Genomic DNA, 17083 nt, shown 5'->3' on the forward strand with positions numbered 1-17083 from the left:
TTTTTTATCATCACAATCGTTCTCTGAATTGTTTATTCAAGTTTCAATTTATGAAACGGAGCTAAACGATAACAACAGGCGTCGTCAATCATCCGAAACCACTATCAACAATCCTTCTGGCCAGTGACAAGTTACTATTATTCATCATCAGAGTCTCTAACGCTTTACTTCGGCAACAACCCACTTCGAAAAGTAGCATTTTTTCATCAAATTTATCGTTATCTTAGACCAAGCATTGCGTGATACCGAACACTTTCGTTATATTTAAATATAATAATGTAAAGGAAAAAAAAACAGTTATTTACTATTTATCATTATTATTGACTTTGTTATTAAGAATTATTTGTCGTTTTGTTACAGGTGAAGAAAATGACTTCATATCAGACGGTGAGGAGAGCGGCGGTGGGGCAGGAGGCGAGGAAGCTGTGGATCTCACCGCGGCGAGATCGCATCAGGGCGACGAGGACGACAAGGATGCCGATGATCCTCTCGGCGAGGATGAAGAAGACGGTGGTGACGAACAAGACGAGCAATACGAGGACGAGGAGGGTTCGCGAAAACAGATTCGCCATCGGCAGGACGCAGAAAACAACAACAGTTTTGTCGGGAGTGGCTCAACCTCCGCAAGTGGAATATTTCCACCCGCTGGAACTAGTCATGTCACTCTCGAGGCCCTTCAAAATACGAAAGTTGCGGTCGCGCAGTTCGCTGCCACCGCCCTCGCTGGTGGAGTCGATAGCGACGCGGCATTACAGGATCTGGCCTTTCTACAAAGTACGCTGTATAATCTTCAGCATCAACAGGTACTCCAGTTACAATTTATCAGCCAGCTTCAGCAACAATTATCGATCACTCAAAAGCAACCGGTAGCGCAACCGTCGTCAATAGAGCCAGCTGATAGCAAGGAGGCCTCGTCGTCTCCCATCATTCATCCGAAACCATTGTCGAGTCTCACATCACCACCTTCTTCCCGGCCACCGAGTCATCATCACTCATCACCAGCGCCACTGACGCCGAATCTGCTTCAAGAACGACCGACCTCGACGAGTAGTGCCTCTCCATTAAATCTACCCCTGTCTTCGTCTGGCACTACATGTACGACTACCGCTACGACTACCAGCAGTCAAATCTCATTGTCGCATCAAATGCCGCCTCTTTGCTCGATCAGTTCTTCCCTCGCTTCGTCTATCATAACGAACAACGATCCACCGCCGCTTCACGAACCGAACACGCTGGAGATGCTGCAGAAACGCGCCCAGGAGGTGTTGGACAACGCGAGTCAAGGTCTATTGGCCAACAATCTGGCCGATGAGCTCGCGTTTAGAGGCAGTAAAGGCTCACGGCTCTCGCCTTACGACTCGAAAACGAGCGGCGGTCGCGGCGAGCCTTTCTTCAAGCATCGATGTCGCTTCTGTGGCAAGGTCTTCGGCAGCGATTCAGCACTACAGATCCACATACGATCCCATACAGGTGAGCGACCCTTTAAGTGCAACGTCTGCGGAAGCCGATTCACCACCAAGGGCAACTTGAAGGTCCACTTTCAGAGGCATACGGCCAAGTTTCCACACGTAAAGATGAATCCGAATCCCGTTCCAGAACATCTAGACAAATACCATCCGCCCCTCTTGCAACAAATTGCTTCCGGGCAACGGCCAATATCCCCGCCGCCGCCACCTCTCGCCATTCATCATCCCTCGTGTCATCCGGCACGTAGGGAGCACAGTTTTCTACCACCACAGCCGCCTTTACCTCTCAGTCTCAGTTCGCCCGGCATGATCCTTTGCCGATTACCGGTTATTAATCACCGGGACGATCAGGATGTGCCGGAAAACCTTAGTAAACCCGTAACGACTGCCCCGCCGATGTCTCCTCCTTCCCCTGCCGCTATGTCGAATTCTCATCATTCCTTTCACGACAATCATCATCAACAACAACAACAACCACAACCACAACAAAAGCAGCAACTCGAGCAGAGAGAGGAGATAAAGCTCGAGCAGAGATCGCCTGGACAGGATCAGTACCAGCAACGACCAATGAGCCAGGAAGACGCCGGGCGCATAACCCCGAAAAGAGAGCCTGAGGAGACGGACGAACCTGTGGAAACGGAAGACGGCGAGGACTTTGAGGAAACAACGAGACGATCTCTCAACTCACCTTCATCCTTGGTGAATCCATCGTTTCAGCCACAAACGTACGAAGACTGTAGTATGGACAGCAAGATCAGCGGACGTTTAGAAGGCGACGGGGAAATGGAAATGGACGAAGAAACGGAAGAGCAACCGGAGAACCTCTCTGGCAAGGGTACGATCAATCGCTTGCCCCAACAGATGATAGGATATCCCGGAGCTTCTCCAGCTAGTAGTAGCGCGAGTAGTGGTAGTCTTCAGACATCCTTTGCGGGGATTTTGTTTCCGAGTGCACCGACTCATCATCAAATACCTCCTCATTTTCCAGCCGTTTCGACCGCTGGACAGACGCCGACCGTTTCCGCGAATGACATGATCGATCCGGCTAAGGATCCAGCGATTTATTCGAGCTTGTTACCGCGACCAGGTAGCAACGACAATTCCTGGGAAAGTTTGATTGAGATAACGAAAACTTCGGAGACGTCAAAATTACAGCAGCTAGTCGATAATATTGAACATAAACTGAGTGATCCTAATCAGTGCATCGTTTGTCATAGAGTGCTCTCGTGCAAGAGCGCGTTACTAATGCATTATCGCACTCACACGGGCGAACGTCCATTCAAGTGTAAAATCTGCGGTCGCGCGTTTACCACTAAGGGCAATTTAAAGACTCATATGGGAGTGCATAGGGCTAAACCACCACTAAGAGTGCTGCACCAGTGTCCGGTGTGTCACAAGAAGTTCACGAACGCTCTTGTGCTTCAGCAGCACATACGTCTTCACACTGGAGAACCTACCGATCTTAGTCCAGAGCAGATTCAAGCAGCTGAAGTTAATGAGTTTCCGGGTTGTTATCCTCAACCTCAGATTTCCTTCTTCCCGCAAGGATTTCCGCCGATACACCCTCCCGGTGGCTTTACCTTAGGATTCCCTGGATCTAGGCAACCAACCATCGAGCAACAATCGCATGAAAATGACGTGGATTTGAAGGAAGAGTCTCAGCAACAACGGCATAGATTTATGGACGAACATATCGAGGAGATGGAAGATCAGGATGACGAGGAGCAAGATCGCAGAGAAGACGACGATAGGTGCGAGATGAATCGCGATAGACCTACGTCTAGTGCCGAGATGATCGAGAAAGAGCAGGAGCACGACAACGAGGAGATCGAGCACAGAGACATGATACTTCCCATGTTTTCAACTTCGCTAGCGGCTCTCGAGAACCAAGTAAAGACCATCACCACCACGATTGCCACGACGACGATCGCCAACGCAGCCAGATCGCCGCCGTCCTTTCACCGATACAATGGTAGCGAGAAGAGTGACAGCTCGCCAACGTCCGGTGCCCCGCTCGATTTGACACCTCGCGCTTCCTCCACTCCGGCATCGGTAGCTTCCGCATCGCCAACACCACCACCACCGCCGCCACCCCAGACTGCACCGTCGCATCATCCATCGCATCCCTTCAGCATGTTTGCCGGACTGCTGCAAGCGGTTTCGTCCGCCCCAGCCACCAGTACGCCAGGCACGTCCAATATAAATAGCGTCACGTCGATGAGCGCGGTCAATCCGGGAAACGCTCCCGGCGGTGGACCTCTAGCCTCGCTAACCACCTCAGCTGTCCTAGCCGCGTCGTCGACTTACAATCCGCTCGGTCTAGCTGTCGGAGGGCCAGCAGGTAGGCTCCAAGTCATCAGAAATCAGCGAGCTGCAGTTCCTGCTACACCCTTTCCCGCGTCCGATAATCACTATTCCATCTTGCCGCGAATCACCGAGTCCGAAATGGCATTCTAGTACACCTCTTTCCGTATGTGGTGACATATTCGGCTTATCCATGTATCATGCCGACATCCTGTTTGCGGTGTAGCCGGACCTAGCACTCCTACTCTCCCCTTATATAATTAACTTTTTCATTTTTCTTCTTAATCATCTTGTTGTTAATATCTTTTTTCTTTCGTATGTATGTCTGCATTATTATTTATTACTTTGATTTTCTTATTATTATTTGTCTTATCGCTTTGTCTTTCTCTACTTTCTCATGCCTATCTCTTGCAATAATACATACACTTATGCAAATATATACAATACATAACATGCCTCCACCGCTTTATCTTTATTTTCTCCAGTTTTACAACAGTTTTTCGCTTCTCATACAATGATTTCATACAATGATGCATACGAACACATACGTATAAGAGATATTTTTATTATAATTATAGCAAAATTTTAATTTTTTATATCTTCTTTTTAATTTAATTTTTTTTTTTTTTAGATAATTTTTTAAATGTAACAAATTTTGTAAATGAAGATTCCACAAAACCATCTTATGTGCATCTTGGAAGTTGACAATATTTATAACAATTCAGTTATTGCATCCGTTGGAGAAAATTCAACAGCAAAGTAAATAATATATTTCATTATATCAGAATATATACGAAAACAACGTTGTGCTAATCCACTTTTTGAAATGTTGAGCGAAAAAGTCTGCAATGATGGAAAATACTTTGTAATCAATCTCTTCAATTGTAAAGTGTTAAGAAGAAAAACAGAAATAATAAATTAAATTCTCGTTATTTTAACTATATGAAACTATCATCTGTGCGTATCATTACTCAATCTGTCTATTATGATAGGGAAACTACAGATCTAAAACTGGTGTTCATGAAAGTATGTGCTAATAAAATTAATGAAGCAAATTTAAGAAAACTGTACTGTATATTGATTACATGTCTTTAATGTTTAACATATATTTAAAGATACGTAATTGTTATATATCTATATATATATATATATATATATATATATATATATATATATACACATACACACATATATTGCATACACATTTGCATATATCACATACACACATCTACACATACACACACATATATATATATATATACAAATATATTATATATAGATATATATGTATGTACTTTAATACAGATATATTATATGTGTGTATATGTGTATATATACATATATATATATATATATAATATATAATACAATAAATTCGCGTATATAGCATGATAGTTTTATAAACAAATTTTATAAAAGAAAGAAGTATGCGGCAAATCATTCGCATATATAACGCGATAGATAAATTACAAAATTTGTGTTTCTTTTCTTTAATAAATAATAGATGAATTTCAAATTTTGTACAATTCTCGAATAATGCGAAATATATTTTTTATGTTTTATGTTATATGATTTATTATTACTATAGATATAGGAAGTATAGGTTGCTCCTATTCAATCTGTAGCAAAATATATTCACACGAATGAAAAAGCTAGAAATAACAAAATTCACTATTTTCGTTTTTTAGCTAGCATATGGTAGAATGTGCAGAAATATTTGTTTTTTCTACTTTTAACAGAAAAAGAAAGACATAATCCATTAAATATCTCTTATCTTTTTTGTTGCTATGTCGGATTCGCTTATGAGTACTCTATGCTTCCTATATCTATGTACATATATACATATATACATATACATGCATACACACGCATATATATATATATATATATATATATGTCATACATATATACAGCATGGAAGACACTTGCTTTTATGAAATAAATTTGGGAGATTTAAATAATTTTGACGATAATACGAGAATGTTTTTTGAAAGTATTTTGAACACAAAGAAAAAATAAAAGATTGCTGCAACTATTTCTTTTCGAATAATTAAGAAAAATATGATAGTATAATAAGGTACCTTTTAAGTGTAAAAATGAGAGAAATGACTTTCAGAAAAATAAATCTTACTTTACGCGTAAAGTAAACCAATATATGTGGAGCAACTTTTCTGTCCACATGTTTTTACTTTTCAATTTACACATTTAAATGTAAAAATTAGAAAATTGTAATGTAACGTATATCTCGCGAATCAGAAAAAAGATGAAGAGAAAAAGAAGTTAATACTACATGAGAAAAATGTGCCTGAGTCAAGACTGGTTCTCTATGATACATATTAAAAATAAAATAACTCGCGATAAAATAAGTTATAATTTTTTCTACCACTTTTTATTTTTATTTTATATATATTATATATAATTTGCAAATCTATTTAATATAAGGATTAGCTATTGAGTTTGAGTTATTAGATTAGATAATTTTTAATTAGAAATAATTTCATATTATATATTGAAAGATAATTTTCAATTACTAAATGGCAAAAAGGGGTAATAAAAGCCAAGATGTGATTATTAGTGCGCAAATTTTGTCGTTGTATAAATTATTTACAAAGTTCTTTACATTAATTAGGTAAAGAAAGAGTTAAAAATATTTATTATATCATGTCGTCAAAATGATTAAAATTATATATTAAATAATTTCTATTATATGTATATAGTTATTGAAAAATGTTTTTAACAAAGAATTTCACGATTAGATTAAATTATGCGATTACTTTCTATTTTTACTTGTATATTAATTTTTTTGCGTTTTATTTTGCGAATACTTTGTACGTTAATTCTCTATATTATTGAGAATTATACTATTTGTATATGTAAAATTATTGATATGATTAACAACGCATCAAAGCGTATCAAAATGTTGTGATAATTGATTGGATATTATACTATTTTAAACTTTAAAACGTGAACAAAGTTTCAACAGAATAAAATCGCTATTATTGACAATTTGTAAAACAATAGCAATTATTTTAAGTACAAATATGATAGTATTGATAAAAAATACGAAAAAAATGGAGAGAGCCCACGCGATATATCTTATATGGTTTGAAACATAAATATATTGATATTTTTATTGAGAATTATTGATTTTTTTAGTTATACTCTTAAATATCATAATTGAATGGAAATTTTTATTTTCTATGATATATAAATAATAACTGGAAAATATTTTTATATAATATATAACAATTATTATATTTTATAGTTGATAGATATGTGATTGTATATGTGTTTAATCACGTGGTAGTTTATTGTCAAGAGTTATTTGAACATTACTATTTATATAAATATATATATATATATAATAGAAAAAATAAACTAATATACGGAGTTTTTTTTTTTTTTTTTTTAGATTCTCTGGTCAATTGAGAGGTTTTAATAAAAATGTTGAGAAAGTACATTATTTTTTGTAAGCGTCTAATATTCTATTATACATATATTCAAGTACTCTTTCTTTTGTTTCCTCTTTTTTTTATTGATTTTCCCCTTTTTCTTTTTAAATCCTCGATTCTCCGCTATTATCCCTATAATTAACACGGCCCGCGCACATTTGTTTTAAAGTTTTGACTAATCAAAACACGACGACGAGTAAAGTAGCTTTTCAAGAATTGATATCGAGTCTAGAATAGATCTCCAAAATAAAGAAAAATAATATAAAACCAAAATTGAGAAATAGAGAGAAAAAGAAAATCTCAACTTATCGAAACTGAGGTAAACTAAAGACTCAAGACCTGAAAATAAATTTAAGAATAAGAGTAATAAAGAATAATGAAATTATTTTTAAAACGTATCTCTATAAACTATCTAATGCTAATACTTACAATATTTTATAAATATATACATATACATGTGTGTGTGTATGTGTGTGTGCTAAGAATAGATTATCTTTATCATATTATGACGATTATCATAGTGACAAAAATAAAATTATGTGTTATCATCTTTTTCTTTAATTAGCATTATTTAATTAATTATTTTATGATTATATAATTTTGAATACTTTATATTTATTTTTTCTGTCTCGTTTTTTTGTCTTATTTTTTTCTTAAATAAAAATACGGATAACAGGTATACGTATAATTCTGTAATATGTAAAATGTATCATATTTCTACATTTACCTAATCGTACATCATAATTAAAGTAAATAAAATATTTTCTCAGTTTTATAAACAGTTATGTAAAAATGTTCAAAAATCTAATCTAAATTTTAAAGTTGTATAAACTAAAAGTTTATTGTTTTTATTCTCAATGATAAATACTATTGTTAAAATAATACATCAATTTTATTATTTCAAAATCTTTTGATTTATATACATGACTTTTTCACCAATTAAATTTTTTTTCATAAAAAAATTCCCCTTTTTCTCTATAATAAAAAAATAGAGGGTACGAGCCCTGATATAGCTTTTTAACTAAACTTCTTTTCTCTTTTACGTGTGCGCTTGAATATTTATCTTAAAACACTTTATTTATGTAATGTTTCACGAATTCTTTGGAACAAATAAAACCTTTTTTCTTTCTGTTTCTCTTTTTTAAGTTAAATTTAGTGTTTTTATAAGTTTTAAATCAATTCTTTTCATCATAGCGTTATTATTTTGTATTAAAATTAACAATAAAGTTAAAAGGTTCTTAATTATATAAGTGATTTATTGCAACTTTTGTACGGCTCATTATGATATATTATAGCTTTGTTTCAACTTATTCTTAATTATTTGAAATAAAATTATAAAACTTACATTAACTTTACCACATATGTTTTATTGATTTATTTTTATCAATTTACTTTTATCAACTCGTTTCACACACACGCATGTACATACACATGTATATACAGATATTAAGAAATAAATCTTTTATAATATATCATTTTGCATTAACTATTTATCCCCATCTTCTCTTTATTATTCGGTACTTTGATTTTATTTTCAATTAATGATTTATTTTTAATTTTTCCATAATTATTTATAAAGAATAAAATAATTAATGTCATCAAATTAGTTTCTTTAAATGTTATAACTTATGTTTTATAGACACATATTAGAAATTATAAAAGAACATGATAATTATGTACAATACCTACATTTGACAACGCTGTCAAACAAAAACATACTAAGAAAAGTAAAAATATCTAGCGAGAAACACACACACACACTAAATGAAGGACTGACTCAAAAATGTAAAGAGATATGATCTGTTACAGTACGTGGCAACACCACTTGTAAATTCTGCTACAAGACGTTCGCGTGTCAATCCGCGTTGGAGATACATTACCGGAGTCATACAAAGGAACGACCTTTCAAATGCACTATATGCGACCGAGGTTTTTCCACAAAGGTAAATAAATCTGCTTTTTATTTTGAAAGCGATTGTCGAGGACGAATAATCTCTTTGCCGCTTTCTCTTTCTTTCGCTTATAAGTTGTCTCAATTCCCTACGATTATATTTTTTCATATAGAAAGAAATCAATTGTGACAGGTGTAATCGTCCTACATGATACTCTTATAAGATTTCTGCTTATTGCCCAATTTTCTCATAAATTGCGTGCAATTACTCATGAATAAGAATGCTAAAAACATCAGATGATATATAACACTATAGTCTATAACACTGCTATTGACGACATGTCAATGCTTAAGGATTAATTAAAATAAAATGTTAGAAAAAAAATATTGCATTCTTCGCACAAAAAAGAACCTTCTCCTAGGCCTCATATGACATCTATTCGTATCACTTCTATACTCTTCTCGTCTGTTCTGCTATACTTTCAGAACGACGATTCCGGTCAGCAAGTATGTTCCTGCGCGGAGCAACCCTTCGCCGCGAAGGGTCCGATCCCCCCACAACCCAATCCCCAATACCGCTCGTACCCGGCGAGATCGGCCGCCGGAAATCATGAGAAACCGAAACGCAGGCGGCGGCGGCCTGAGGAGCGGAAGAACCGGGGGCGGACAGGAGCAGGAGGGGGGCGAAGGCTGACGTCTGTTTATCCTGCCGTCCGCCTGCCCCCGCTGATGCCACCCGCCCTCGGACTTCTACCCTCGGACCACGTCTTCCTGGTAAGAGCCTCCTAAACAAAGCAAGCGTGCATGCGCTCGTCTTGCTAGCTCGTATGGTCGCGATCACATCTTGGCCAAGTTGCAATTATACCTTTATACATATATATATATATATATATATATACTCATATAATAATATCCGATCTTTCTTCAGCTAAACAACCTGAACTAGCTCGATCATATCGGCTGAACGATATAATTAAACGATGTAATTACTTTCATTGAAGAGATATACATATTTGTGCAGTAACTATAGATTATGCAAAGAAATGCAAATGTTGAACATATATAATGAGAATTACATCTCGATGAGAAAATAACTCAGATTTAATGTGTCAAAGTTCTCATGAAACGAAAACATCTAACACGGTGCGAGATATATAGGTCTCATTTATAAAATAAAATTAATTTAATCAAGAGTTTGTACACTTATAGCTTATATCAACTTAGTATTCGCAGTCTTGGCGAATCATTAATACGTGTAATATATAAATGCTACACATGAATAACAATGCTACGTTTGTTCTTTTCTCTCATCTTTTACTTCCTTTCTAGGGATCGCCAACTACTTAATTAAATACAAAAGAACGTGTTTTGATGCGTAGGGTAATATGAAGCAGCACATGTTGACTCATAAGATTCGCGATATGCCGCCGCATCTATTCAGCGATGCAAAGCAACCGCAACCGCAGCAACAGCATCAGCAACAACAACAACAACAACAACAGCAGCAGCAGCAGCAGCAGCAGCAGCAGCAGCAACATCAGCAGCAGCAGACGCAATGTCAGGATCACGAAACTTCCAGGAGCCCAATGTGCACCGATGACTCGAGCCTACCACCCCCGCCTCCACCACCACCACCGCCTCCACCGATGCCACCTACGTCAATCGAGTCGGCGATACCAGTAAAGAGATCCCCGCCAGAAGGAGATTTGCCAGCGCCAAAGAGACCAGCCAGTAAGTACATTGTTAGCTTTTATAAAGAGTAAGATTCAATGTGCTTCTTCATCGAGCGTCACACGAATTCCGCTTCGCTTGGCAGATTCGATCTCATTGCTAATCGCGGCCTCCCCCCCTTGTTAATCAAAACAATAGTTTGAAATATCCGATGCTACTGCTGCTTCGCTTTTAGTCCTCCTTGTATATTTCCTGTCTGTCATTATTTCTATGTGTATCTCGATGTTTCTGTGTATATATGTTGGTGAAGGATTACGTAAATTTTCCTCGTTTCTTTATTGAATTGAATTCCCTGTTTATTGAGTGGTGGTATTTCGTATTTTCATGTCCGATAATATATTCTCCATGTCGTATGTGAAAATATTACTGAAATATTATAGAAGCAAAGCTTTAAAGAAGCCGCTAAGTCGATATTTATCCCGCACTTGTATAGTTTCGAATCTCAGCCTCAGACTTTTACGAAACGCAAAGAATCGATCCTTAAGCCATTATCATTGCACATTTCCATTACGAAGTCAGGGTCAGTTTAGCGAAACCGTTATGTGTATTTGCAGACATGCCGAGCAAGCACTTGTGCCAGATTTGCAATAAGAATTTCTCCTCGTCTTCGGCGCTCCAGATCCATATGAGAACCCACACTGGCGACAAACCATTCCGATGCACCGTCTGTCAGAAGGCGTTCACCACCAAAGGCAACCTTAAGGTATAATACATTAATTCCTCTATATATAATTGCCACCGGAAGTCTGAGTCTCTTTCTCTCTCTCTCTCTCTCTCTTTCTCTTTTTCTCTCGCTCTCTTTCTCTTTTCTATAAACTCCCGATAATCTTTTACTAACACCAGCTAGAGCCGCTATCGCTTCTACTAACGCCAAAACGCGTAGTCGCAAGTCGCTCGAGCTCGATGAAAGATCAGCGCCCATCCGATTAAAATACCGACACGAATACCGCTCCTCACAGTTTCCTTTTGTTTCTTATCGCAGGTACACATGGGCACTCATATGTTCACCAACGGAACGTCACGTCGAGGTCGAAGAATGTCATTGGATCTACCTCCCCTGCCAATCACGCCCAAGGACTCGGAGTTTCTGCAACGACGACCGGACCTTTTTTACCCATATCTTCCCGCACCATTCCTTAACGGCGTCCAGCAGAAGGTAATATATGCTTATATTGTTAGAAATGAATGACTATTCCGTCGACATAATACCATGATGATTAGCGTAATAATAGTTTAATAGATAATTTTTGCTAGAAATGCTGACGAGTTCATATTGCAACCGGGACTTTTATCTTATCACGATTTCTCGCGCAAGAAGCTTTGTTATCTAACTTAAGATGTTTAGAATATCGTATACAAGAAATAAAACAAAGTATCGTCAAAAGTGTTCGAGAACCGCAATTAACGATCGTTGTCCATTTTGTAGGTAATTTTGTAGGTATCTTCGAATAAACCTAACCAGACGGCGTGCATTACTTACAGCTGAACGAGATCTCGGTGATTCAAAGTAACAACGGATTGCCACCTCATTCCTTGGGCGCGGGCAAATACGCGGCGAGTCTGTTCGGCTCGGTGTACGGAGCTGGTGGAGGCGGTTTCCCCTTGGATAAGCAGCCGATGGCGCCAACCAGCAACGGACCCCTTGTGGACGGCAAATCCGCTATTCCGTCGGGCTCCATGCTTTTCCAAACACCATCGCCCACGCACTCACCCGGTGCGCCATCGTCCAACGGTAGTAATCAAAACTCAGTTAACGTGCCGTCCTGGACCGGTGACGCTCTTCAGCATCATTTCGATCGGGAGACACCGAGCAGAACCGAGAACGACGCCACGCCGCCCACCGCCGCACGTCTACCACCGCCACCGGCGAGGGGAGAGGGATTAGCCGCGTGAAAATTAACGAATACATATCTTCCCACCTAGCCATACGAAGGAAGACGCGACCGTTTATTCACGGTGGCCGAATCTCCGCCGAGTAATAAGAGGCTGAGCGTATAACTCCCGATTCGCGAGAGAATTCTTCCAGACTGAATCAATTTAAAGAACAATTTAAAGAAGATTCTTCGCGCGATGAGCGAATGATAATGACGTGCAAACTGCGAGCAATCATGGATCCCGTCCCTCCGTCCCAATCGGCGAAAATTTCCCGTCGACTTATATCGGATCGCAGCATCCGCGCGATCCGTGAAAAATGAAATTGGGCTCGTTCGGAATAGAAGCAGCGGTTTCCGATCCTTGCGACGGTGATCCCCGGATCGGAGGGGTCACAATGCGATGCGACTATCTTTTCTATATGGTGTTTCCGTGCATTTCAAAACGGAGGACAATCTTTTGAGGACTGAGATCATCGACTTACTTGATATTTCCTCACCTACGCGAGTAACGACATATCCCTACGCCCCTCTCCTCTCCGTCATCTCACCTCTTCCGGTAGTGGTCTTAGTATCTACAAACGAAGACACCATGTTCCTATTATCGCGCTAGTCTTAATGCATAAAGCAGGGATCGATAAATGAATCGGATCGATCTCCGTCGATACGGCTTCCGAGTAGGCTACAATACCGAGAATTTTTCACCTCAATTCGGAAACTCCCGATTCGCGTGACTCAATCGCGTCATTGCGTTCATCATTCGTTTATTCAAGGCCGTTGATGCGGGCCGGCGATGACTTAAATGTTGATCCCGCACGCATATGCGATCGAGCCACGTTAATGTACGTACGTATTGTAACATGTACGATTCTGGACGTCGAATCCCCTCGTACGGGATTCCGGGGAATCTCCGCGCTAGACACGGCGCCTAGACTGAGCTCGGCTCGCGAGAAAGCGAGCATTAGCGTATTGGAGCCGCAAGACACGTGGCGTCGCGTCTTGACGGGTCTCCCCGATACAATTTCACCGTCCATTCGCGATAGCGGTGGTCACTTCTCTCCGCGTCATTTAAGGCTACGTTATAAATATATACATACACATAAAAATTATGTATATTATAAATACAATATATAAATACTTATATACACACACATACACACACATATATGTATATATATGTATGTATGTATGTATGTATGTATGTATGTATGTATAATACGTGAAACATTATATTGGTGCGACAGGAAGTGTGAATTGATTGTGCGATTATATAATACATATATACGTGCGATTGTATATGTGTTGCTTCCGTTTGTTTACTGTGTGTGTGTGTGTGTGTGTGTGTGTGTGCATGTGCATGTGCATGTTTGATAGAAAAGAGAAACTGGAACAGAACAAATGCGAGAACGATAGAATGTAGGTGTAATTTAGGAAGCGGGCCCGGCAGCGCCCCTCGCTGTGATATGAGAGGAGCAGCCTGCAATCACTAAACCAATGTACTTATATCTTGTATCATAGTATTATAATAATAATAATAATAATAATATTAATAATAATAATAATAATAATAATAATAATAATAATATACATTTATTATACGTTTACACACACACGCGCATGGATAGACAATACATGCGGTATCCGTATTTGCAAGTGTCTGCGAGCGCCTCGAGAGCCAAGTGTGACTAATTAATTAATAACACTTAGTACTATTACTAATTAGATGTCCATCCTTCACTGTACGTCATCGGCGATGTTTGCGTTGTCGTTGTAAATATAATTGTACCGTGCATCGCCCGTAATATTTATATAACGCCTATATAACATTATTCATTTTTACGAAGAAAAAAGAGAAAATTGCGCGATTGGTCGCGGCGTCAAACGCAAATACTTTCTCAAATATGCGAAAATTTTCCAAAAACTCATTTATTTTTTTGTTATTTTTTTTTTTTAATTTTGCGAATAATTTTGAACAAAAATTTATTAATATATATATATATATATACATATATATTAATATGAGAGAAACTCTCATTGGCTATGTTTTAATATATTTTTTATGTGAATGTAATTATATTATATAAAAAAGTTAATTATGATTTAATAATAATTTATAGAAGAATTTTAATTATTACCCTTTTATCTGTGATTTTTTAGTAGTATACGTCATATAAGTAAAATACTGATACATTACTATGACATTCGACACAACGGTATGATGTATGTATATATACGTAAGAAAGCATTTTTTTTACATTATTGATTGCGCGTATTCAACTCTTTTATCAGACGTCAACACGCTGCAAATAGCCAGTAGTTAACTTGATATACTAATATAAATGATTATCATCTCTACATCGTTATATATTAAATCGAACGATCGAAGCATCGCCAATGAAACGTATTTACCATACATTTTCAACATGTGTACTAATTTATGATTTATTTATTACTCACTTTTTTCGCGCGCGCGCGGAGTTTCGATTCTGGTATCTATCGTCTATATACATCTACCGTAAAGATAAAGAATGTAAATCCGCGTAAAGAATGTAATTCTTTACTTAAGTAATACCAAATGTGTGTAATAAAACTGCATGTAACACACGAAACAAATATTTTTTCTTAGAAAAGTAGTATATCATCAAATATAGATATGCAAAAAGATTATACGGCTTTAGTTAATGAACTCACCGAATTTCAAAATTATTCTCCGTATTGAGCCAAGGGCAAGAAAAAAAAAAAAAAAAAAACGAAACTCTTGGATAAAAATTTCATTCCTTATAAAATTTGGTAGATAAAATATTTGGAGAGATTTGAATGCATATATTGCATGAAAACGAATAATTAAATTTACATATATTCGAAAGAAAATATTTATGTAATATAATTTTATATATACATTTGTCAAAAAAGAATTATTTATTGCCATTTCGAGCGCGCTAATTGATTTTACTTTTAAATAATCTTTCCGTAAAAACGTAGCCATTCTAGACATTTTATACTCTTCTCTGAAATTCGTGAAAGATCTGCGTGTATATCAAATGATATCGTGATTATGACGGACATGGGATAGAGTTTTACGTGTAATCAATCTTACATGTGTATGTACATATATAAATTAATACTCGTGTAATGGCTTCTATGTATGTCATCCTTTTTAAGACGAAAAAAACCAGAGCCTACCTGTAGTTTGAAGCGAATATTACATAGTGCGTGCAGCTGAACATACACGCATCTGCATTGCAGCGAACACTTTATTGTCGCAGTAAAATATTTTATCTGATTTTTCTCGTCAGTGAGACAGAGAGGCTCTCGGAAGGATTCATCGATCAAATATGTCTCTCTCATTGCGTAACGTTACAAAAAACCAAAAAAAGAGCAAAAAAACGCCACTCGAGATGAGATTTACAATCTACCTATTTCTGAAGGTATGCCACCTCCGCTAAAAATCAAAATTGCTAATAGTTGTTTATCATTAGTATGCAATATGTGGTCGTTCATCCGAGGAAAATAATACCGTAATATATAAATTGGTCGAGGTAGCTTGACTCGACCAAGGATAAAGAGCGATTGAACTTGACGCATCGAAGCATATCGACGTTTTGTACTTATCAAACCAGATTATATTTTTACGTTCGAAGAAAGAAGACATACTAGAAAGAGAATAAGAAATATATATCCGCGGGATAATATTCGTCTTCGATGTGTAAAAGTGATTGCTAATAGTAACGATGTAAATTAATCGTATATAGAAAAAAAAAAAAAAGAGAAGTGCAAGTTCGATGTGTGAATTATCAAACATTTATCAAGACGATCGATCTTATCAATGCCTAATTTTTAACTAGCCAACCACCATAGTTATTTTACAGTGTCGTAGATGACTTTTTATGAATTTATATATTTCGAAATAATACAAAAATAATATAATGCACACATTTTTCCGTCGTAATAATTTATAATCTAAAGAGACTGCGTTGGAGGGCGGGGGGGGGGGAGAGGGGGGAAACGAAACAATTTTTTCGAGGACAAAAAGATTGTCCGCCACTTATGTTTCGCGATGATTATCGTCGGTGTATACGTAAGACGTGACAAAGATTTATGCGAAACAAACTGTAATATCCCTTTTTTTTTTCTCTCGAAAAAGTGTCAAAGGCTCGGCCTTTCGCGGGCGTCATAAATAAAATTGTATTGTAAATAGCGAATGTGTGGCGAATAAATGGTCCATAAATATAGCAAAGTGAGTAGCGTATCGAACAGTCGATGTACATCTTAAGTGTATTACCAAAATTTTCGTAATATTACGATCGACATGCATTTAAGAGGCACGCATATGTCTCTCTCGTATGTATGCCGTATAAATACTTTACA

General features: G+C 37.3%; 1 protein-coding gene across 4 annotated transcripts in view; it reads left to right on the plus strand.

Moving 5' to 3' along the window:
* The window catches only part of Salm (spalt major), a 148476-nt gene extending 133097 nt beyond the window's left edge, over positions 1 to 15379 (plus strand). For 2 of the 4 annotated variants that reach the window (XM_072889020.1, XM_072889019.1), the window contains 7 exons: positions 361 to 3807; positions 9032 to 9165; positions 9600 to 9887; positions 10493 to 10844; positions 11399 to 11547; positions 11827 to 12000; positions 12327 to 15379. In XM_072889020.1, the coding sequence (XP_072745121.1) occupies positions 361 to 3807; positions 9032 to 9165; positions 9600 to 9887; positions 10493 to 10844; positions 11399 to 11547; positions 11827 to 12000; positions 12327 to 12737 (4955 nt within the window). In that variant the 3' untranslated portion in view covers positions 12738 to 15379. The remainder of the gene's footprint in view (positions 1 to 360; positions 3808 to 9031; positions 9166 to 9599; positions 9888 to 10492; positions 10845 to 11398; positions 11548 to 11826; positions 12001 to 12326) is intronic. The other 2 variants (XM_072889021.1, XM_072889022.1) reach the window with 2 other exon arrangements.
* The last annotated feature ends 1704 nt before the right edge of the window (positions 15380 to 17083 follow it).

The sequence above is a fragment of the Anoplolepis gracilipes genome, chromosome 3, assembly GCF_047496725.1.
Source record: "Anoplolepis gracilipes chromosome 3, ASM4749672v1, whole genome shotgun sequence".
NCBI lineage: Eukaryota > Metazoa > Arthropoda > Insecta > Hymenoptera > Formicidae > Anoplolepis > Anoplolepis gracilipes.